The sequence below is a fragment of the Petaurus breviceps genome, unplaced genomic scaffold (assembly GCF_028583685.1).
Source record: "Petaurus breviceps papuanus isolate PSGF00001 unplaced genomic scaffold, PetGlider_PUasm1.0 90667, whole genome shotgun sequence".
NCBI lineage: Eukaryota > Metazoa > Chordata > Mammalia > Diprotodontia > Petauridae > Petaurus > Petaurus breviceps.
Genome location: NW_027187302.1, coordinates 4,956,682 through 4,981,361, shown reverse-complemented (window position 1 = coordinate 4,981,361; position 24,680 = coordinate 4,956,682). Strand labels below are relative to the sequence as shown.

The window sequence follows — 24,680 nt, the reverse complement described above, 5'->3', positions numbered from 1 at the left end:
AAGTAGCATTAGGTGATTGAGAAGGATCACATTTGAAAAATTATGAAGTTCTTTCAAATGATCCTGAACCATTTGCTTCCATAAAGACCTTTCTCTCTAACTTCAATATTCTTTTGATGATGCTATATAATCGTGAATCTTGGAATTAAAACTCCAAACACCAAAAAGAACAATGGAAAGATGCATGGCAAACATAAATAGGTCACCACATTATCAATGATGACTTGCAAGAAGTGAAGTGGAGTGAAAGACATTATTGAAGGCTTATCTGATCAGAAAGGGAGATTGCCTGATCATGTTAGAGTTATGATATGACAGATGGATAATCCAAACAATACCTGAAATAGTAAAAGAATATTTACATTAAGACATTAAGAGAACAAAAGGAAGGCCTTCAAAATATTGGGTGGAACCTCTATGGATAATTCATAGGAAAACATGAACAAGAATCATCTAAGATAGAAAAGCATGGAAATGTTTCAATTTGTAGTGAAGGAGGGAATATTTTATATCAAAGTAAGTTCTTTGATGAAACCATGGAACCAATAAAATAGGTAAGCAAAGTTCAGTACACATATTATAATTTTAACTAAATGGAAGAGGCGGGGAGGGATACATTTCTTGGCAATATAATTCTCAGGATAATACTGTTTTCCTCCTCCCACTTCAGGTGACAACTCTTGCCCGTCCACATTATCTTAATCTACCTAGTACCTTTACAAATTAATCAGGTACCCTAACTCTGTGTCTAGCTCTCCTCTACCATGATGTAACAAGTCCCCAAGCATCTATGACTCCAATAAAATGAGCAATGACAACATTTTACTTCCTAGAGATGATTCTTTAGGGTTAGAATTGATATTCACTGAGAGAACAGTAAGAGATGAGTTTTCATTTCCTGTTTATTCTCTATTTATTTTATAGATAAAGAAGAGGATTAAATCTCTAAGACTGCAACTGAGCACTTATTATAAAGACAAAATTATCTTGTTCCCCCCAACCACCACATTATGTAATGTAAAAGATTTATATTATTCACCTGTTGACTCTCTGACAACTTTGATATCAGTAGGGGATCCAAGACCAGAACGTAGTAATATATAGCTGACAATCTTCCGGTAGAGGCTCTCTAATTCTTCTCGAGTACGGGCCCTATTATCGGTGATGTCTCTGCTAACAATGTTTAATCTGGATTCTAGCACTCGATGATGTTCATCAAGAAATTCTCCTGGAAAAGGACAAAGAAAACATCTTTCATATGACTAATATTTTAGTTCCTGTTTTCACATAAAAAGGCACTGCCAGGGGGAAACTGGCATGGAATGGCATTTTTACTTCATGACTAACATCATGTTTTCTTAATCCTTATCACTTAAAATAAAACAAACCATAGTGTCAAGGTGAAGTCACTGCCAGATTATTCTTCACAGTCTTTTAACTGATGTATTTTGGCAAGATAATCATGGTTCACATTTGAATAACATTTTATGACTTGCAGAAGACTTTCCTTACAGTACCCTCCATTGAGTAGGTAATTGTTATTCTGTTAGTAGAGTGTTATTGTCCACATTTTACAAGTGAGGAAACTGAGGTGCAGTGACTTTAAGTAATTTGCTCAAGGTCACATGGCTAACAAGTATCAGAACTGAACGATAAACCCAGGTCTTCTGATTCCAGTTTCAGGGTTTATTACATTATACAATATGGTGAATGCCAACATAAGAGACTCAAAACTCAAATAATATAAGAATTATAAAATGACAATGAAACCTCTAATAAAAAGACAATCTCTATGGAATACTAATAAAAATACAATGGCACATCATTCTACTTTTGTCATTTATCCAGGCCAGGCAATGTATGTGGCAAGAAATTCAGACTGTGGGATCACTAATCATGCCTTTAGCCAACTTAATAATTAATAGTACTTATTATCATAAATTAATCAAAGATGATGGAAATATGGAATCTTGGAGCTAAAAGGGACTCCTTAAGCACTGAGATCTTGCGATTATAAGATTATAACAGTGGTATGCTAGTAAATGTTCAACAACTAGTTCTCTGGGGGAAAATGTACACATGGTACATTTTAAAATTTAATCTACATTATTAACATTTTCTCTATCACTTTCTTAAGTCTTAGACAATCAGAAAAATAATAAACCAAGCTCTATTTGTAGCATTTGCCAATTTCTAAAGTGTGAATACTCACACTGAAAATTTAACAATCAGTTCTTGTTAGTATGAGCCAGCTTCAGCACACCCTAGGTCTGTAACTTGAAAGCACCTCAGAGGCAATCTAATCCAAATGCCTTCATCTTATACATGAGGGAACTGAGGCCTAGGAAATTTATAATTCTTTTATTTTACAGATGAGAAAACAAAGGAGAAGTGACTGATTTCTTCAAGGTCACACAGATAGTGGCAGATACAAGACTAGAAATCAGATCTCTAGATTCCTAGTCAATTTTCTCATAATACCATGACACTCCCAAGTCAAGCATTCAGTTCCCTGCACTATCATTATGATGGCAGTTATTAATGTGGCAGAAGCAGTGTGGTGTAGTGCTGACTTCAAAGTCAGAAAAACCTGGATTCAAGTCCCAGTCTTGGTATATAATGGCTATGTAATCCTAGACAAATCACTCTACTTCTCAACTCCAGGCAATTATCTAAGTTTTTAAGTTAAAGAGTGGGTGTTGGTCTGCTTTAGTCAACAGAGTTTTTATCTGAGGATTTCTCTCTACCATTAAAACCACAATCTAATTCTGCATCCTCCCCACCAAAATATTAACATCCAATTTCCTGTCATACTTCATGTCAGTCTTGCTACGAAAACAGCCGATTCTTTGGCTACTCTAAATAGTACCACCTTGAAAATTTAAAGAAACATCTCATTTGTAACCGGATCTATCCTATGATCACTTTTCTGTCTTGAGTCTTCATCTTCATTTTGCTTTATGTAGTCAGTTATACCATTTTAAATGACAAAGCCATTGGAAAACAATCCAAACAAGGGACATATTAAATTATTGCAAATTAATTAACACAAATCTAAGAATCATAGAATGTGAGAGCTGGAAGGAACTTTAGAGATCATTTCCTTCAAAATCTTAATCTTATAAACGAATTCATGAAATTAACTTCGAGTCCAGGTGCTTCCCACTAAATCACTCAATGCCTTTCCAAACATTCCTTTATGTGCTCTTTCCACTAAACTATATTCTAATCAAAACTTCTACTGTTGGGACAATTTTCATTTTCTACTCTCATGAAGTGATGTTGGTCTTTCAAAATAAAAGCCCACAAAGATAACGGAATATTTTAAATTAAAGCATAAGTGAAAACTTCATGATAACTGCATTCCATTTAATAATGCACCATGTGTAGCACTGATTTTTAACACTCAAAAAAGTATCTGAGGCTTACTCTTGTTAGTATTTCTCACATCACTACATACCTTCAAACTGGAAAATGTTTATAGAAGACCAATAATTGTTTTTAATTTAAAGCTGTTACATAGCAAAAAACAAAAACAAAAAAAGGTGTTTTTTTTTTTTACCACCTGTTATCTAAGGAAGTATAAATATCTAAGGAAATGTTAACTTGGATATCAGCAGGTACAGTTAAAATAGGTGGATACATCTCATTAATTTGCAGTTTGTGTCTCCCAAGTAGGCAGAAAACTGCACCTACATAGAAGTGTAAGCCAAAAGATCTATAAGAAAGAAGATAAAGGACTGAAGCATTTGGTTCTAGCAAGAATGGAGGACCAAGGAGCGGTCAGGTGGAGCAGTGAGTAAGAGTGCTGGCCAGAGTCGGGAGACCTGGGATTGGTTCTGGCCTCAGATACTTAACACCTACACAAAATAACTGGCTGTGTAACCTTGAGCAAGTTACTTAACCCCAATTGCTTTAAAAAAAAAAAAAAGAATGGAGGACCAGAATAATGTTTTTGTGATCTGCAAAAAGTATGTTCTACTTGAGTTTCTGCTATATGGGTAAAATGGGTAGGTAAAATATATATATATATATATATATATGCTCTATGGGTAAAATGCTAGGTCCTTTGTCTTCTTGAGGAGAAAGAAACCAAAAGAAAGCATTTCTACTTTTCAGAATGAGAGAATTGTGTTCCTTAAAAAAAATTGAAATAATGGTTCAAGAGGGGAAAAAAAAATGAAAAAAAAAAAGATTCAAAGAAATAGAAGGGAATTCTCACCAGGAAGGTGAAGGATAGAAAATTAAGACACAGAAAAGAAAGACAGACCACAGAACATTTGAAGAAATATCATAGGTATGGAGTGCTTCCTTTGAGAGAAGCTGTCGTGTGTGGTTTGTCCTTCATTCTCCAAGAGGAAGGACCATGACATTAGGCAGGTAATGACTTACAAGTGAATTGGATTTGAATGAGGGGGGGCTGTGCAAGAGGGAAAACAATTCTAGACAATCATTCCTGTGGCTCAACCGATTAAGTGCTGAGCCTGGAATCAAAGACCTAGGTTTAAATCTGGCTTCAGACACTTAGCTGTGACCCTGGGCAAATGATTTCATTTTCCTCTGGCAAAAAAAGGGGATAATAATAGTATCTACCTCCAAGTATTGTGAGACTCAAATCAGATAATATTTGCAAAGCACTTAGCACAGGACCTGACACATAGTTAGTACTCATTAACGCTTGTCTGCCTTCCTTCTTTCTTTCCTGCCTTCCTACCTACCTTCCTTCCTTTGAAAAAGATCTAAAGGTTTTTTAGTAGTCTGTGAGCTTAACATGAGTTAACATTGATAAGGTAGCAAACAAGCTAATGCTATCCTAGGCTACATCATACAGGGAGGAATAATGTGGAGAACAATGGAGTAATTGTTCTGCTGTCCTCTGTAATGCTTGTGTCATACTTGTGTGCATTTCTGGGCATCACTTTTGGGGAAGGACAGATGAACTAGAATTCATTGAGAAGAGGGTGACCCAGATGGTGAGGGGGCTAGAGACCATGCCATATGAGGATTCATTAAAGGAATTGGGGATGTTTAGCCTCCAGAAGAATTTTGGTGGGGGGTGAGGGGTGGGGAAAGCATTATTGCTTCTAAGTATTTAAAGGGCCAACATCAAGAGGAGTGGTTATATTTGCTCAGTTTGACCCCAGAAATCAGTTTGCTGCTGGTGGAAAGTGCACAGAAGCATATTTAAGATAGATGGAAGGAAAAGCTTCCTCACAAAACTAGAAAGAGTTGATGCAAGATGGTAGTGGGTTAACCTTTATTGGAGGTCTTTTAGCAGAATCTGGACAAATACTTTTGGAGGAATCCTGTAGAAAGCACTTTTTGACCAGGTACAAGTTTGAATATGATGATTCTTGAAATACGTTCCAACTCTTAGATTCAATTTTTATAATTCTGTGATATTATAATATACAGTTTAACAGAATATTATTAAAGATGGCTATCCGATACATTACCCCGGCTTGTGTAATTCATATCAAAGTAAACTTGCATCTTAATTGTGTCCAGGGATGGATTTGTTTTGTCCAATAGTCTATTGACACATATCTAGGGAGAAAAAAAATTAAATGAATGAGCGTCTTTGAACTAGTTTCTGAAACATATGGGATTTTTCTCTCAATAGTAAAGCTCACAACTTCAGATCTTGTCTTTCTAGATTAAGAAATGAATTTATTATTGGTTAACAATAAAATACTTCACTAGTTTATGTGTCTGTTTTTTTACATTAGGTTAAAATCTTCCCTTACAACTCAACTGAGTGGAAAACCACCCCTTACTGAGTCAGAGAAGTGTCCCATGATGTCTTGATTGAATTCTCCATTGAATTCCTGTGTAATTGGTCAGTTACCATCACAGCCATTTTTCCAGTCCACAGCAAGCAAGAAACTACTTTTCAACAGAAAGAAATCAGCCCTGGGGTATGCTAGGAGATCTTGCAATTTCTATAGCCAAATCACCTTAGCAACAAAATTTCCAGATCTCCACCTTAATGCCCCTTCCTTGACTTTTAACACCTTCTCTGCACACGTCATGGTTCAGACAGAGTGCATATATTCAGCCCTCTTCTGGTACTATCAGTTTGAAAGAAAGTAGAGAAAAATCTTCTCCATCTGTATAAAATCTAGACAACTTTTCTCCACAGGTTTATGACTGGCTGCTTTTCACCCAACCGATGAAGGTGAGACTCAGATTTACATTATCTTAGAAGCACAGTTGAGACACCTAATCTGTTTTTACAAAATGATGAACAGTTAACATGGGAGAAATCAAAGATTTCTTGATTCTTGATTTCTTCAGTTTTCAAAGTTGGTTTGCAGGTATATGCACTTCATTTCTAAATTCTGATGATTATTTTATTTTGATTTCAGCTTCTTGCTTAGAAAACAAGCTTGAGTCATAAAATTACACGGATCAGAATAATAGCAGATCATAATACAATTTAACATATTCAACATTATATGAATGTCAAGAGATATTAACGTTATGTTTTTAAGTTGATATTAAAATAATAGTAAAACATCTCTATAAAATAAGACAGAATTAGAATATGACCCCAAACTCCAGGACTTAAGTCATAATTACCTTAACAAGTTTCTGAACATCAGATCTTGTGAGGTTTCGATCCATGTTGAAGCCATTGCTTGGATCCAAAACAACAGCTTTCACCTACAGGATGGCAAAAAAGCCTTTTCTAAATGGCATGATTATGATGAAATTAGCTTATTGTGTTTCTTGAGAGACTGGGGTTTTGTCATTTGCACATCACTTATTAAAGTCCTACTACATGCAATGGACTGAAGGTTGAGGGGAGACATGCAGATAAATAAGACATAGGCCCTGCTCTTAAAGAATGTAAAATCCAGTTGAGATAAATAAGACCTGTACACATATAAATATAATACACATAAGAATGTGATAAGTCTATAAAGGGGGCATAATGAAATCAGATGAGTGAAAAATCATTTCCAAAGGGAAAAATCAGGGATAACATCATGGTGGAATTTGAGTGAATCCTTGCAAAATGGTCAGGATAACAACAGGCATTAAACAAGATGGAAACATCCAAGAACAAAGACACACTCTGGACTTTTCCACCATGCCTGATGTGCCTTTTCTCTCTGTTCCTACAGCCTCTTATTCCCAATGGTGAGTTCCTCCTGGAGGTTCCACTTTGAGTAGATACCCAGACTAGCCACCCTTCATTCTTCAGATTTAGTCACAATTCCACCCCCACCCCTTACCCTTAACCTTCCCCTACCTTTGGGCTCCCTTGAATGTGAGCTCCTTGACAGCAAGGAATGTCTTTTTGCCAATATTTGTATCACTAGTGCTTAGCATGATGTTTGACACATTGCTTAATAAATGCTTACTGACTTAATAAATGCTTATCCAATGTATTAAGGGAAAAAGAAAGAATCCAGTGCTAGAACACAGATAAGAGTATAAGAGAGTGGTGTGAGATAAGGCTGAAAAAGTAGGTTTTGGGCTAAGTTGTGAGGTACCTTGAATACCAGGGTATTAATTTGGTCTTTATTCTTGTTATAACATTTGACTCTTTATAAGTAGAGGTTAATTATTCAGTTGGTAGCCACAACCACACTGGCATACCCAGGATGGCTGCTAGCACAGGTTCTTAGACCTGCTTTACTAGGAAAGATAGCTGTTTAAGGGGTCAACAATCTTTTTTAATCACATTCACTAGTTCATGGGAAAAGTCAGTACTCTGAACTTCAGAGAAAATATAGAAAAAATACAAGTCGAGAAATAAAGGCCAACAGACAGGGCTCTGACTGCCTGAATGAAAGCAATATTGCTATATACTTTCATACATCCCTGGATCAAGAGAGCCTTTACATCTGAGCAGTTGGTGAGCTCTGAACATACAGCCACTCAGAATCTCCACCAGGGAATCACAAGGCCTGTCTCATAAGCAAGCCCCCAAAGCAAAATACCAACTCAAAGCATACATATATTTCTCAAAGCCAGAAGATATGTGACTCAGTGCCTAATTAGAAATTAGCAAAAGGTGTGAAAGCCTTCCTGCAAGCAAGCCTCCCCTAAGCAAGCTTCCCTTAATGGGCTGCACCTAAGGCCTATTAATGGGTGGGGAAGATCTTATATCCCATTAACATTACAGTCTATTATTCAGAACTATGGCTTCTGCTACCCATATTTATACTACTATAAGGTAGAAAGAAGAAGGGATAAAAATAAAATCTGATAATTTATCTTTAAATTAATAATAACTCAGTTAAGTTGGGTGGGGAAAGGGTGAAATTTATGTCTAAAACTAAGATTGAGGGTCATTTGTAGATTTCATTTATTCATGCTTTTATTATCCATAGATAATTGGAACATGAACACTGAGTCAATGAACATTTTTTTAAATTATTAAAGTTTCTTGTAAAAGAACACAGCCTAGTCAATCAACAAATCATTTATCATTTATTATGTGTCTGGCATGGTTCTAAGCATTGGGAAAATAAGACTAAAAAAAGTCCTTGCAACAATTAGATAGCAATCCAAATTCATAAAATATATATTTTTAAAAATCAGATTGTAAATGCAGTATTTACACAGCTTCAAGATATTTCTTTCTTTCATACCCCCCTCTTCGCCCCTACTGTTTAATATACTTTCAAATGAGCAAAATCTAGGAACATATACTACTCAGGTTTAAAGGGTAATTGAATACAATTATTGAAACAGAATAAAATATTAATAGTAAAAATATTCATTTTATTCCTACCATAAAAGCCACGAGAGTTTCAGAAACAGTTTCACCATAGTGTGCACATTCTTGTCCTATTTCTCGAATAATATTCTTTATAACACATTCAGCTTGACTGTAAGCCATTCTGGTAAAATAAAACAATTATAGCCTTAAATTTTATATTTAAAAATTTCTTCATCTTCAGTTTTCTCTCCACTATAATCTTTTAAAAGTATCAATTATATACTTGCCATCCTCACTAACTTTTAAAAGTTTTATTGATGAGGAAAACTCATTTACAGAAATTTGCACCATAAAGGACAAAATAATTTCTTCCTGTTGCTGATAGGTGATTATCACAAAATTCTTTTGAAGTACATTACTCTATTTCTAATGCAATAAATACATATGGTTGCTGGGAAACTAAAGAACTTGTGTAAAAGAAACAGATACTTTTTGAAAGATGAAAAATAAAAATCCTACAATAATCCCTAGTATCACATTTAATAATACTCATAGTTAGAGGTGGCTAGGTGGCGAAGTGAATAGAGAGCACTGGCCCTGGAGTTAGGAGGACCTGAGTTCAAATCCGGCCTCAGACACTTAACACAAAAACTAGCCGTGTGACCTTGGGCAAGTCACTTAATCCCAATTGCCATCCAAAAAATGCAAAAAAAATATTAATAATACTCATAGTTAGCATTTATATAGCATTCCCCCCGGAGGTTCCAGGATGCCTCCACTGTCCATCTCTATAAGGGAAATGGAAATAGATTGTCCTGTGAAAATCACAGGGGAATCTCTCTCTTAGTCATTGCTGGCAAGATTTTTGCCAGTCTTTCTTAATAGGCTGATCATTCATCTGGAAGGTGGTCATCTACCTGAGAGCCAGTGTGGCTTCAGAAAGGGCCACAGAATAGTTGATATGGGGTTTGCTGCCTACCGACTCCAGGAGAAATGCCAGGAGCAGCACAGAGGTCTGTACACAATGTTTGACGACCTGACCAAGGCCTTTGATACTGTCAGTCATGAAGGCTTGTGGAAGAACATGACAAAATCTGGTTGCCTGGAGAAGTTCATCAGTATTGTATCATGGTATACATGTTTGTATGGGTTCTGAATAATGGATGATGCTTTTGAACTTCCCTAGCCACCAATGGAGTGAAGCAGGGCTGGGTGCTTACTCCCATGTTTTTTAGCATGATGTTTTCAGCAATGTTGTCAGATGCCTTCAACAAATACAAAAATGGTATCAAGGTCCACCACCACACTGATGGTAAATTATTTAACTTGGAAAGGCTACAAGCCAAGACTAAAGTGGTGAGAGTCTGGTGTCAATCTCTCTTCAAAGACGATTTTTGCACTCATGAATTTGCAGCCTTTAAAGCTGAGATGCAACAAAATAGGAATTGATTCTCTTGCTGCTTGTGCTAATTTTGGTCTATCAATTAACACCATGAAAACAGAGGTTCTCCACCGGCTAGCACTGGACCATCCCTATGTGGAACCATCAGTCACAACAAATAGAGACATTCTGAATGCTATGGATAAGTTCACTTACCTTGGCAGTGCTTTCCAGGGACATACACATAGATGATTAGGTTGATACATTACCAGTGCGAGCTAAGTGAGAGACTCTGAAGGAAAGTGTAGGAGAAAGAGGTGTTAGGCTGTCTATTAAACTGAAGGTCTACAGAGCTGCTGTGCTGACCCCATTGTTGTTTTCCTGTGAAACCTAGAAAGTACATGAGTTCCATGCCAGGAAACTGAATTGCTTCCCATCTGCACTGTCTTAGAAAGATTCTGAAGATCACCTGGCAGGATAAAGTACCTGACACTGAGGTCCTTTCTCCAGCTGAACTGCCAAGCATTCAAACTCTACACTGTAGAGGACACAACTCTGATGGGCTGACTGTGTTGTCTGAATGCCAAATACATGTTTGCCTAAAAGAGAGAGAACTCTCACAAGGCAAGTGCTCACATGGAGGTCAGAAGAAGCAACATCTCTCTGAAGCATTTTGTGAGACATGGGAGACGCTGGCAAAGGACCACCTAACATGGCACGCTTGCACCAAAGAAGGTGCTGTACTCTATGAGCAAACGCAGAATTGCAGTAGATCAAAGGAAATGTGAGAGAGGCACAAATTTGGACACATCTCCACTCCAAATGTTCACGTGCATTATTTGTGACTGATGTGTCCTCGCACCTTCTGTGTCATATTGGTCTGATCAGAGTGATGTCATTTTTTGAGAACAACGACAACAATGGTATTTAAAAGTTTGCAATGCATTTTACATATGTTAAATCATTTTATTGTAATGAAGAATTTGGAGAAATGAATAAATGAAATTTTTAGGACAACTTTGACGATTCTAATTTATCTATTCCTTCAGATTCTTCTAAATTCTCATGTTCAATATATTCATAAAGTCGGCATACAAGTTAGCAACTGGACTACTGGTCAAAATGTGAAGCATAAAATCAAAATGCTCTGTGGAAATTATTATTCCCAGGGGGGAAAATCCCTAGATACTCATTCACAATTTAGATGAATTCCATGGTGGGAGGGGGGAGTTAATAAAGGCTATTAATACCTATCTTTTCAGTATCTTTAGGATAAGTCCCTTAATATTGTGTTGCTACCAACATGGCATTCCTTTACAGATGTTCAGCCTACTCTTAGGATCACAGATTTAGACTTGGAAAGTACTTCAGAGACCATTTATTCCACTCCATTTTACAGATGATGAAACTGAAGCACAGGGAGATTAAGTGAATTGTCCAAAGTCACACAAGTAGTAAACATCAGAAGTGGGATTTGAATCAGGCCCTGTGTTTTCAAAGCCAGTGCTTTTTCCTTTAGTTTCATTTTTGACATCAGTCTAATACATATAATTGTTCATATTACTAATGTTAAGGAAGAGCGGTAAAGTGTAGTCCGTAGCATCTGTCAACTCCATACTCCCCTACCAACACAGATTCCCACTTTTCTTAGTTGTTTTTCATAAGCTGCTTTAATCCCCTGCCCCCAAATCATCACCTGATGATGGACTTTCTGCTCATGAGTCCTCTAAATTTAGCTACATCTTCAGGGAATAGATCCATAATTGTGGCCAGCTATTTATAACCTCTTTTGAAAAAAAATTTAAATTAATAAGCATTTATTTTTTCTCTCTTCCACCTCCCCTCATTGTAGGGGAGGGAGGGTAGAGACAAAACCTTTGTAACAAATGTAGTCAAGCAAAATAAATTCCCACATTGGCCATATCAAAACGATATGTTTCATTCTGTACCTTAAGGCCATTATCACTTTACCTATATAATATGGTATAATGACTTACTTCAGGGGAATACATCAAGGATCTGCGATTCAGCACTATCAATAATACCTCCATTGATCCAGATCAAAACCTCTTAAATCTTAGCATGAAGTTTTCAAGTTACTCTGACCATTGCTTGTTTGTTTTTTTTTTATAATTTCATCACCAGGTAACTAACTTGGTAATGATCTTCTACGAATGTTAGAAACTGGATCTTTAAAAAGAGACAGTTCGTCACCAGATTCCTACTTGAAGCTCTTTAAGTTTGGCAGTTACTGTAAGACTGTGCCTTTAACTGGTACAGCTTTTGAGAAATCTGGCATGCCTTTCTGCCATGAGGGACCAGAGGTTTTCAGTCAAAGACGATGCCCCATAGAGTATAAAATTCTTAAGGAATGTGAGGCTAAATGTTTTTTTTTCCTTGTTTTCCTGATTTTATATTCATCAGCGTTAGGTGCATTACAACTGCAATTACGACCCACAGGCAGAAAAGGCATATAAAAGAAATTGTGCTGGATATGGAAGCCTTGATTTCCCTGCTCTGTGTTTATGTCTGGCCCTGTGTTGTTTAAACTATTTAAATCAGTTTCTTCTCCTATAAAATGAGGGGGTCAGATTTTCTGCTCTAAATCCTATATCCCCCGTCATCCCTACAAAAGGAACAGTGCTGCCGATCTGTTTAATACTATTCATGAATGAAATATTCACTGATATCCTTCAGACACTTAATTAGGCCCAGTAACCACAAATTGTCTTCACTTACAACTCAAGTTGAGATGAAGGATATCAGAACTGTAATGGCACAAAGAATCATAGACTCTGGAACTAGAATTTAAGTTTCTTGAGGTTAATCCTCTTCCTTCCCCCTAGCCTTCCTGCCCCTCCTCTCCTCTTTCCTCCCTTTCCATCCCTTCCTCTCTTCTGCCTTCCCATCCTGTCCTTTTCCCTTCCCTCTCATTCCCTCCCCTCCCATGCTCTCCTCTGCCCTTTCTTCCCTTTCCCTGACTCTCCTCCCTCCATCTTTGTAATACTGTGCTATTTGCTTATGTTCTGAATCTTACTACCTGGGTGCCTTTGATAAAGTCACTTCACTTTTGTGTCCTCTGTAAAATGAGGCGTTAAGCCTAGATAGGCACTAAGGTGCCTTTCAGTTCTAGATGCTGTGAGTTCTCTTCTCTGGAGTTCTTTTAAAAACTGATTATTAGGATCACAGATTTAGAGCTGGAAAGGGCTTCAAAAGCCCTCTAAGCCAACCTGTTTCATGGATGAAGAGACTGAGGCCCAAGTAACATAAGTGACTTTTCCAAGGTCACACAGGTAATTCACTATCAGCTAAGACATTTCACACACACACACACACCTCTTTCTAGTTTGCAAAGTAATTTCCATTTTTGTTTGACCCACATAACAACCGTGTGAGGAAGGCACTATCACTATAGTCATTTTATAGGTGGACATTTTATATGTGAGGACATTGCGACTTAAGTTTGAAGACAATGTAGGAACTGCCTAAATGCTTGAATAATTGAACCGTACGGAACCCCAGGGATCATTGTGCAACTTCATAATTTTGCAAACCAGGAAAGTGAGGCCCAAAGAAATGAAGAGATTTGTCTTGAGTACCACGGGAAGAACTGAGGGGGAAGTCAGAATTCGAACTGATGCTAAGCCCATCTGGCCGTTTCCCTGAGCGGAGGAGGCCCGGCTTGTCCTTGCAGTTCCCTACGTGGGGCTCATTCGCCAGCTCACCCCGTCTAGATGACCTACATCCCTGCTGCCCTGGGGTTCCTGACCTCAAAGCATTGGGTTAGAGCCCGCGGAGGGACAGATGCCAGGCTGACCGCCTCTAGTGCGACTGGGAGAAGCGGCTCCAGGACCCGCTCAGTCCCAGGAGCCCAAGCGAGGACCCCGCACCCCAAGCGAGGACCGCTCCCTACTAGTCCAAGGCATCCTCCTCCTCCTTCTCCTCCTCCACCGCCGACCAAATCTACCTGCAAGTGGTGTGAAGGACGTCCACCTCGCAGCCCGGCCTCGGCCTCGGCCTCGGCTTCTTGTCTCCCTCTGCGCTGTTGTCCTCCGTGCGTTACCAGGGAGACCGAACGCTGGCCGGGGAGTGGGCGGGGCTCAGCCTGGGTTCTTTCCTGGGGAGCAGTCTCCAGTGGTCCTGATTTATCTTGCCGCTGGATCCAGATGGCTGCGGGGCACTGAGTGAGGCTGTTGACTTTGCACAGCCCTGCTTCACTTAAAACAAATTTCCTTGTGCTAGAACGAAGGACGAACAACAAAACCACCACCAGCACCGCTGATGCCAAGCCCGGGAGATAGGAGCCTGCAGAATTCTTAGACTTGACTCCTGAGTTAGTGGGAAGGGACTTCATGTGGTGGCAGAGGATCCTCGATCTAAGGCTGAAAGGAATCTTGGAGGTCGTGGAGTACAACCTCTTCATTTTACAGAGGAGGAAACTGAGGCACATATTGTTGTTCAGACGTTTTCTGTCACCTCCGTGACCTGGATTTTCTTGGCAAAGATACTGGGATGGTTTGCAGTCTCCTTCTTCAGCTCTTTTTATAGATGAGGAAACTGAGGCAAACAGGGTTAAGTGACTTGCCCAGGGTCACACAGCTAGTAAGTGTCTGAGGCCAGAATTGAACTCAAAAAGATGAGTCTTCCTGACTTTAGGCCCAACACTCTATCCACTATGCTACCTAGCTACCCAGAAGGTTTGTCTCTGCATTGGTCAGGGAGTTTCTCTATACCACTGAAATGACAGGTCTAATACTTAGTCTTTTTTTTTTTTTTTAAAGCAATCGGGGTTAAGTAACTTGCTCAAGGTTACACGGCCAGGTGTTTCTGGGTGGGTGCTAACTGTCTGAGCCCGGGATTCGATCGCTGTGCTACCTGGTCGCCCCTAATACTTAGTCTTTATCCCTAATAAAAGACAGGAGGAAAAATGTATTATTCAGATATTGTAAATAGCAGTACAGGATATTAAGAAAAGGAAAAGTTATACTATGCGTGAGACACTTGGAAATGAAACCGATTTCCCTACCCTAGAAAGAAGAACTCTTTAAAGAAAAAAAAAACCGAATTCATTTTCTTTTTGGCTAGTTTCATTGGATTGTAGAATAGTAAAATACTATAATATGGTATGTCCAGATTTCTGCAAAACATGTGACACAGTCTTATAATTTCCACATGAACAAGGTGCTCTACTCTGCTATGGAGATCCAAAAAAAAGCAAAGAAAGACCAAAACAAGAAATCCCAGGAAAAAAGAAAAATTAGATGGCAATCCAAATTTACAAGATCTTAAAAAAACCCCAACTGTGTGTATATAAAGAATTTATATACCTTAAAAATCTTTCTCTTTCATAAATTCCTCCCTCTCCTATTATTTTAATATATTTTCAATTGTAAGTCTTGAGCAGGGTACCACACTTGTTCTTTTTTAGTATTTCTATTGATAGTTTGGATGGAGAGGGAAAATTCGTAGTTATTACATTTCTAGATGACCTGAAATAGGAAGAAAATGTACTGGATTCTAAAACAGATTCAAACGAATTTAGAAAAAAACTGGAACAATGGCCACAGTTAGCAAAATGAAATTCAAGCAACATAACAAGTCTTGTAGTTAGTTTTTTTTTTTAATCAATTGTAAAAATATGGGATAAATGAATGAATGAATAAACGAATTTAAAAGTATTCCTTGGGGCAGCTGGGTGGTACAGTGAATAGGGTACCAGCCCTGGAGTCCGGAGGACCTGGGTTCAAATCCAGCTTCAGACACTTAACACTTGCTAGCCGTGTGACCTTGGGCAATTCACTTATCCCCAATTGCCCAGCCTTCCTCCCTCTAGAAAGCAAAAAAAAAGTATCTGTTAAACTCTTATTATATAAGCATTGTGTTAAACTCTGAAGATATAAATAAAAAACAAAGTGGCCCTTGTACTCAAGGAGAATTCAGATGCCTGTAAATACTTCACAGGATTTGTCGATCAGGACCTACTTGTATTTCTAAGTAGGTGTTGGTTTAGGTTTGTTTCTCACAATTATAAGAATAAAAATGGAAAGTTTCTTAGCTACTAAGTCCTTTTCAGAGAGTTGCTATTCAGTTGTAACTGACTCTCTGTGATCCCCTGGACCAACTGACTATGGGGTTTTATTGGCAAAGACACTGGAGTGGTTTGCCATGTCCTTCTCCAGTTTTATGCAGGCAGGGGTTAAGTGACTTACTGTGGGTCACACAGCTACTGTCAGAGGTCAAATCTGAGCTCTAGTCTTTCTGACCCCAGGCTCAGTGCTCCAATCACTGAACCAGAGAGGTAGGACAGTGCAAGTAAGATCCACTGTGTCCCTCCAGATCTTCCCCTACTCCCTGCTTAATGCCTAACATTCTAGCTTCACATCTTCATCCTTTGGGCCTAGGGTTTGGTCCCTGGTCAAAAAGAACAATCAGTAAATAATTACTGAGTGCCAAACTAAATTCTGTGAGGGATACAAAGAAAAATGTTATGGTCAAGGAGCTTACAATTTAGTTGTGAGAAACAAGACATTTATGTTCAAAATTATAATGAGTTGTAAAAGGAGGGATGTGGTAAATATCAAATGAATGGTACAGAAAATAGTTGCTATGAGTTCAAAGGAGGGGCAAAATATTATCTAGGACAGAGTAGGAACTCAATAGATGCCAATTTATTAATTATAAATGAATGATAATTCTAAATTGTTTATACAAATTACATAATTTGTATACAAATTAATTATAATTATAAATTGTTTATATAAATTATATAATTTATATATAAATTAATTATAATTATAAATTGTTTATATAAATTTCAGAATGTACATATAAATTATAAATTAATTGTAAAAGCTAGCCCTCTGGTCCTGACCCTAACCTCATCTTGTTGATCCAAAAAGTTGAGCTAGTACAGATGGCATTCAGAAAAAGGAGAGGGCTTGGAAAAAGAATACCTCTGGTGCTGGCTCCTTCCATTCATCTCAGTTCAAGCCTTGGCCCCTCGCTAAGACTGGGACCTGGAGGATTCATTCAAACAGTACCCTGAGACTATATTGATATGGGACAGTAAATTGAAAGTACTAAAGATTATTCAGGAAAGTAAATAAATAATTTTCAGGCAAAATATTGCTAGAGAGAGAAAGAAGCTTTGGAAATTTTATTGTTCCTTTGTGGGCAATTGGGAGTGAATACTGATTTATTGATTGAGGCTGACTTTTATAAATCAGGGGAATTAACCAAGAACCTCCATTTTGATGCCTGTACAGGCAGGATAAGAGAACCTTATCTCTGTTCAGGTGGAGTTAGATGGAAATCAGGCAAGCTTGGCCCTCTAGGATCAACTTCCTGTCTACCCTATTCCAAGGTAGGTATGGAGAGTGTTTGTTATCTGAAAGGATGGGGAATTCTAGCTTGGCTCCATAACACTGATTGGCTGAAGGACTGAACTCCAGACCCCTTATGAACAAGCTGCTACACAGGCCATCAGAGCTAAGCCCTCTTGTGTCCACTGGGAGTATTGAACTAGAATTATATCTATCTGCTCCACATCAGATATTAGCAGTTAAAGGGTATAATGTTCTATTTTAGGGCTCAGAATAAAATGCACTTTCTATGGTCCTGAGCAGCCCTACCCTGGATCAAAAGAGTAACAGTTGGGTTACTCTCTGCAAGTTAGATTCCCTCCTACTGGACACAAAAGACAATCATGAATAGTGAGCACACATATTTAGTGCAAGTAGTAAAATAGAAATCTATAGGGGCAGCCAGGTAGCACAGAGAGTAAGAGCACTGGCTCCAGTGTTGAGAAGACCTGGGATCGAATCCCGGGCTCAGACACTTAGCACCCACCCAGAAACACCTGGCCGTGTAACCTTGAGCAAGTTACTTAACCCCAATTGCTTAGGGGCGGCCAGGTGGCTCAGCGAGTAAGAGCACCGGCTCCAGTGTCGGGATGACCTGGATCAAATCCGGGCTCAGATACTCAGCACTACACCCAGAAATAACTGGCCGTGTAACCTTGAGCAAGTTACTTAACCCTGATTGCTTAATAATAAAAAAAAAATCTATAGCAAAATATAGATTAGTGTAGACTATGGACAAGTGGGCTCTTTGATTCAGGAGCAAAATAAAATCCCAGCTCAACCAAGGAGAGAGTTATCTCACTCAAGAAATCTACTTTTTTTTTTGCTTTTTGGAGGAGGGAAGGCAGGGCAATTGGGGTTGAATGACTTGCCCAAGGTCACATGGCTAGTTTTGTATTAAGTGTCTGAGTCTGGATTTGAACTCAGGTCCTTCTGAATCCAGGACTAGTGCTCTATTCACTGCGTCACCTAGCCGCCCCAGAAATCTACTCTAAACTACCCCTGGGGTCCAAACTAGGAATCAAGGGACATGTTACGGGGTCAGCTTTCACAACATTTCTATGACTCTGGGGACTCTAATAACCATTTAAAACATTTGGACCTTTTCTCTCCAACTCCCATGTCCCTGATTCTTCCTTGTCTGTGGGTTTAAATCCTAGCTCTGACAATACCTAGGTGATATTGAGCAAATCTCTGCAGTTGCCTGGACCTCAATAACCTCTTCTAAAAATGAGAGGGTTGTTGTAAATGATCTCCAGGGTCCCCTTGCAGCCCTTACCCCTATCCTGCATTCCCCAAACCAGGTATCATTCCAGGTGTTGATTAGAGAAGAGAGCACTAAAGCAGAAGTAGTAGAAAAAGCACTAGTCTGGAAACCAGAAGCCAGAGCTCTGCCACTATTTATGTGACCTTCAACAAGTCAACTTCTTTTTTTTTTTTTTTTTTGCTTTTTGGAGGGGCAATTGGGGTTAAGTGACTCGCCCAATGTCACACGGCTAGTTTTTGTGTTAAGTGTCTGAGGCTGAATTTGAACTCAGGTCCTCCTGACTCCAGGACTGGTGTTCACTGTACCACCTAGCCGCCCCAACAAGTCAGCTCGTCATGTCTCAGTTTCCTCATCTGTAAAAGAAAGAAAACAATAAGGTTGAACTAGATCTCCAAGGTCCCTCTGGTTCTAGCATTCTATCATTCTAGGTGGAAGGGGAATAAAAAGAAATATTAGTTAGAAAGACTCATCAACTTTAGAGTCAGTTCTTACAACTTCTAAAAAACAAAATTTCTTTTTCCCCCCTCCATTTTTAACAGCTATATTTTATGTGTTCAGTCTTCACAAGTTCAGACTTTAATCATATTAATTTTTAAACTGGTTTAGGTTTTTCGGTGAACTATTGAAATTATGCATCTTTAATAAAAATGTTTTTTTTTTTTGGAGAACTACAACAGGGACTAAAATTTAAAACACGAATAAGCTTGTTATAGTGCTCTTTGAATTTTGATTGCTTATCTAAGCAAAAAACAAGATAGTTTTCTTCAAAAAAATATTGCATTCCCCATTTTCATTGCACACAGTGCTGTTTGCACAATTAAAAAATAGCTAGGTTCAAAAGATAACTAAGTTTTTAAATAAGCATTTCAATAATTATACCATATGCAAATACAGGGTGCCTTTGTTTTATGAAAAGGACATATTCCTGAAGTTATAGGTAAACTAGATGTTTGCTAACTAAATTATATTTTAAATGTATGAAGGTAACTTGCTGTCAAACCTTATGATTCTTCTTCTTTTGGAACATGGGTAACTACAGCCTAGTTTATCTGTTTTATAAAGGGGGGGCCCTTTGTATTTGTAGCTGTCTTAAAGGGAAGCACATTTGTGTAACTCCTGTCCCTGCATCTCCTATAAAGATTCTGGTCTTACAGCCACCCAATCTTATCCTAAGGAGGTAATCCTATGGAGTCAGTTCTCCCTCTTTGTTTCATTGACCCCATCCTGGAATTTTAGTTTGAGGAAATCTTCAAAATGTCCTCATGAAATCTCTGAAATAAAGCTCAGGTACAGTTCATGTCTAGGTTTGCCCTAATGGAAATAACAAGGTCCCCAACTCGCCAAAAGACATTTGATGTACAATATGGTTATAGAGAATGGGATAGCCATTATTTCTCACACACCCTTTCCTTAAAATGCAGAAGATGCAATAGAATCATGAGCAGATACAGAAACACATTTGGGGACTCAGATAACCGTTTAAAAGTTTTGGACCCACAACTTTCCTAGGAAGGTAAACATATGTTAGGGGTGCTGCCAGGCAAGCTAGCCCCTTCCTATGGACCTGCAAAGTCTGAGTAATCTGCTAAATTGGTAAGGTCCAGGTCTCTCCTCTCCCCTTTCCCCTTTCCCCTCCTATGGTATAGCTTTTGCCCAGCAGCATCAGGGTAATAATCTATTGGCGATCATCTTCCAAGAATATATATAATCTAGACAGATATTCCAACTCAGGAATTCTTGGAGTGGGCAGTTTTTCCAACAAGATTTTCTTCGATCTACGTCCTTCCCTCAGTATCTTGTAACATGTCAGCATGCTGGGTCCTTTCAGCAAGGTGCTGCCTTCCTGGTCAGGAGCCCTTCAGCAATGGCTCATGCTTGGCTGATCGGAGGAGCTCCTCCAATCGATCTGAGGCTCTTAGTGTAAGCCCTCCCCAACCCCCCTTAATGCTCAGTCTTTCTCTCTGTTGATTATCTCCAATATTCCTGCCCAGGTCTTTTTTCGGTTTCCCACGGCCCCTGACCGGGGAGAGTGGGGACGTTTTTCTTTCTTCCTTCATTTTCTTTTACCTCTCTTGGTATCCTTTCCTGGCTAACACAGTAGCTGCCCCATAATAATATGGGGCTTAATAAATCCTCGTTGGCTAAGTGTCGGGGAAATTGCTTTTCTGAAAGAGCTACGAAGAGCCTTGAGTTTTTTAAACCAAAAGAACGTGACAGATGCCACCCTTCTCATGAGGAAGAGATAACAGCATAGCCAAAATTTCACCAGAGGCCAGAATCTGGAAGCATAAAGCTCCATGGCCATATGCCCAATGGATCTAGGCCTTGCCATGGCAACTGCTTTGTTGTTTAATTAACAATAATATTAATAATGACATCTACTTCATAAGGTTCTTGTGATGCTCAATTAAGATAATTTATGTAAATTGCTTTGCAAAACTTAAAATGCTATATAAGTGTTAGCTAATGTTATTATTTACCCATTCCCAACGATGAACCTCCTCTCCCTTATAACAAAGAAAAACAGTTACTCAAGAAACAACTGATTCAGTGACCATGTCTGATAACGTGTGCAAATGTTTTGCCCTGGTGATCTTCTGTTTCATTGTTTATTTATTTTTTGCTTTTTGGAGGGTGGAAGGCAGGGTAATTGGGGTTAAGTGACTTGCCTAAGGTAACACAGCTAGTAAGGGTGTCAAGTGTCTGAGGCCAGATTTGAACTCGGGTCCTCCCGACTCCAGGGCCGATGTTCTATTCACTGTGCCACCTAGCCGTCCCATGTTTCATTATTTGTTCTCTGTGATGATTACTGGTTTTCTAGTTACTTAGATTTTTACTTCATTTTAGTTATCTTTTCATTTATTAATACTTATTACTTAAATTACATATAATTTACACATGTATATGATATATATTATCTACACAGCTAAGTAGTGAAGTGGAGTCAGGAGGACTTGCATTCAAATCCAGTCTCATATACTTACTAGCTATGTGACCCTGGGCAAGTCACTTAACCCTGTTTGCCTCAGTTTCCTCATCTATAAAATGAGTTAGGGGCAGCTAGGTGGTATAGTAAATAGAGCACTGGCCCTGGAGTCAGGAGGACCTGAGTTAAAATTTGGCCTCAGACACTTGACACCCTTACTAGCTGTGTGACCTTGGGCAAGTCACTTAACCCCAATTGCCTTGCCTTTTCCCCTCCAAAAAAATTAATGAGTTAGACAAGGAAATGGAAAACCACTCCAGTATCTTTGCCAAGAAAACCCCGAATGGGGTCACAAAGAGTCAGACTCAACTGAAATGACTCAACAATAATTTTCAGGGAATTTGTTCCTTGGGCAAGGTCTTGTTCCATCCAAGTTCATGCCCTTTCCAGTTCTTTCTTCCATAGCTCTCATTTCTCTTTCATTTTTTCCTTTAGCCTTCTTATTTCATGTACAAAAAACTTTAGACTCCTTTTTAAACACTTGCTTCATCTTTTCCATGAATTCTAGATGAATTTGTGCCTAACCTTTTCTCTCAGGCTTTGTTTGCAGATGCTTTGGAGTTCTTCTCTTCTTTTGGGATTTGTGTCTGGAGTGTCTCTGTTACCATAATAGCTTTATGTGGTAATATTCTTTTTTTGTTTGTTTGCTTGCTCATTCTTCCAGTCTACTTTTTGAATTTGGAATTTGTTAGGGCTGACCTCTGTGCACCTCTGGAAAGGAAGTCTGGGCTAGTGGTCCTTCTTGTTGTTTTTTGGGGTACTGAGTATTGTGTTATTCTAGGATTACAGGGATAAACTCAGGCTAGGGATTTATAAGCTTTCAGAGCTCCCAAAGTGGTCTGGTACATGGCAAAGTCTGATTGCTATCTGCTTGGTCTGAGCCTTGAAAGTTCTTGATATGAGTTTGAGTCTGAGCAGCAGACCCTTGGACTTGCCTGTTTGGAGTTTCAGTAGACTGCTAATAAATCTAGTTTCTATCAGCCAGCTGGAAAACTCAGCCGGTTCAGACAGAGCTACAGGTTCCTCTTTGGTCTGGAATTCCTGCCCTGGTTATTCCACGGCAAGCTTTAGACTTGACTGGAGACTGGAACTAAAACCCCACTGGGGTCTGAGTTACAGTGTTTAGTAGGTTTTGAACTCACTCCTTGCTTGACATATAGTCCAAGGTCCCTGAATGCCTCCCACCCTGAAATGCCATCCCAGGTACAAGTCCCCTCGTTAATCTGCCATGAATTTATGCCCTGGGACTGGCAGTGAGTGACCGAACTGCCAATTGGCATCTGAATTACTTGGACCTCTCAGTGCTAGGTCTAAGATAGGGGTGGGCAACCTTTGACCTTGAGGCCACATGTGGCCTACTAAATCCTTCACTGTGGCCTTTTAAAGGATTTGTTCTATAAAATTTTGGATTCAGTCAAAAAGCCACACTTAAGGATCTAGAAGGCCACATGTGGCCTCAAGGCAGCAGGTTCACCACCCCTGGTCTAAGACCTCCTCTTGCCATGGCTGAATGTTCAGTTTATCTCCAAATAAGCCAAAAACCTAAATCGAAAAGGATTTTGTATAAGAGCCTCTTCAAATTAAAGGGTTAAGGGAAAAAAATGGAAGAGTTTAGGGATCTCTATTTTATTGACACTGGACCAGAAATATGTAGCAACTTTTACTTCACGTTAATTCTCCTAAAGGTTAATAGGAATTATTTTAGAATTCCTTATGGAACATGGAGAAAATGAAGGAAGTTGATTGAGAGGTTTGGAAAAGAGTGCCTAACCAATTAGAAATATAACAGAGTGCTTTTTCCTCTGGTTCAGCTCTTAGAGTATCTAGGGATTTTGAAAAGGGTGGTTGAGGAATGGGAAGGAAAAGCAGACAATTTCTTTCACTTGTTAAAACACCATTTCCAACTCTTGAAGGTCAATGCTGACCCTGGACTATCATGAGAATATCTGACCCAGTTGAGTTACATGAAATGCTTTGCACACTAGAATTCAAATATCAACACAGTATTGGAAAAGATATAGTAATTTCACTCACTCAGTGAAATACTTACCTCAAATTCCCCCAAAGTTATGGATGAATTCATATACAGCCATTTCATTCTCAATTTCATTGATTCCAACAGCAATAAAGAGAGATGCATACTCTCAGGGTATCAGCTTCAAATCCCCATGCTCAATAAAAGAACATTGCTCCTTGGACGTGGATAGACATTTTTGATCATTTCTGCTTCCAGAATATCTCTCTCTTATTGAGTTCCACACATTTGCAGTACCTAGAAAGTCTGATTTGTCTTTACTTATTTACTTTGAAGAATAATGTTAATCATTTTTTCTGTATCATATATTTTCCCTGATATATCATACGAGTATGAATTGCTCCTGGAACTGTATTACCTAACTGGCCCAGCGCTGGGATGCCCAGCTCAGTCCTGGCCTGTGGAGGTCCTGGACATGGCTCTGTCTTGGTGACAGTCCTCTTTCTCCCTTTCATATTGTCTCTTCCACAACCTTTGCTGGCTGCAAGATGTAGGGTGTGGCACTCTCTGGCCAGCTATTTCGTTTCCTCCAAAATCCATTTTAACTCAATCACTTATTCATTCAATATATATTTCCTAAGAATTTCTGAAGTTTTTGGTTTTTTACTTTCAACTTATAAAAATTCTAATTTACCCTTCTTTCTCTCCATCCCATTCTACCTCCCTCATCTTTGATTTCTGTCTCTCTTCTTTCTTTGTTTCTTTTTTTCTCTTTCTTTCCTTTACTCCTCTCTCCCTTATTTGATCATGACATGAAACTAAAGTTTATTTGTATATATGTATTATAGTTGTGGGGGGCTGGGCTCTACTAGAACTAGCTCTAACCAGAGCTGATTGTTAAATTTTCAGTGTGGGCATTTATACACCAGAAATCAGAAATCCCTACAAAGCAGGGCTTATTTATTGTTCTGTTGATTATCTCGACTCAAGGAATTGTTGATAATGCAGGATAAACTTAAAAGTGTTTACATAT

The 24,680-nt window shown here is 38.7% G+C and overlaps 1 protein-coding gene across 1 annotated transcript in view; it reads right to left on the bottom strand.

Moving 5' to 3' along the window:
- CFAP206 (cilia and flagella associated protein 206) overlaps window positions 1-8,858 on the bottom strand; it is a 62,051-nt gene extending 53,193 nt beyond the window's left edge. The window contains exons 1-4 of the mRNA XM_069065114.1: window positions 8,750-8,858; window positions 6,583-6,666; window positions 5,457-5,547; window positions 1,040-1,228 (exon numbers count right to left, since the gene is read on the bottom strand). Coding sequence (XP_068921215.1) covers window positions 1,040-1,228; window positions 5,457-5,547; window positions 6,583-6,666; window positions 8,750-8,857 — 472 coding nt within the window. The 5' untranslated portion in view covers window position 8,858. The remainder of the gene's footprint in view (window positions 1-1,039; window positions 1,229-5,456; window positions 5,548-6,582; window positions 6,667-8,749) is intronic.
- Between the last annotated feature and the right edge of the window lie 15,822 nt (window positions 8,859-24,680).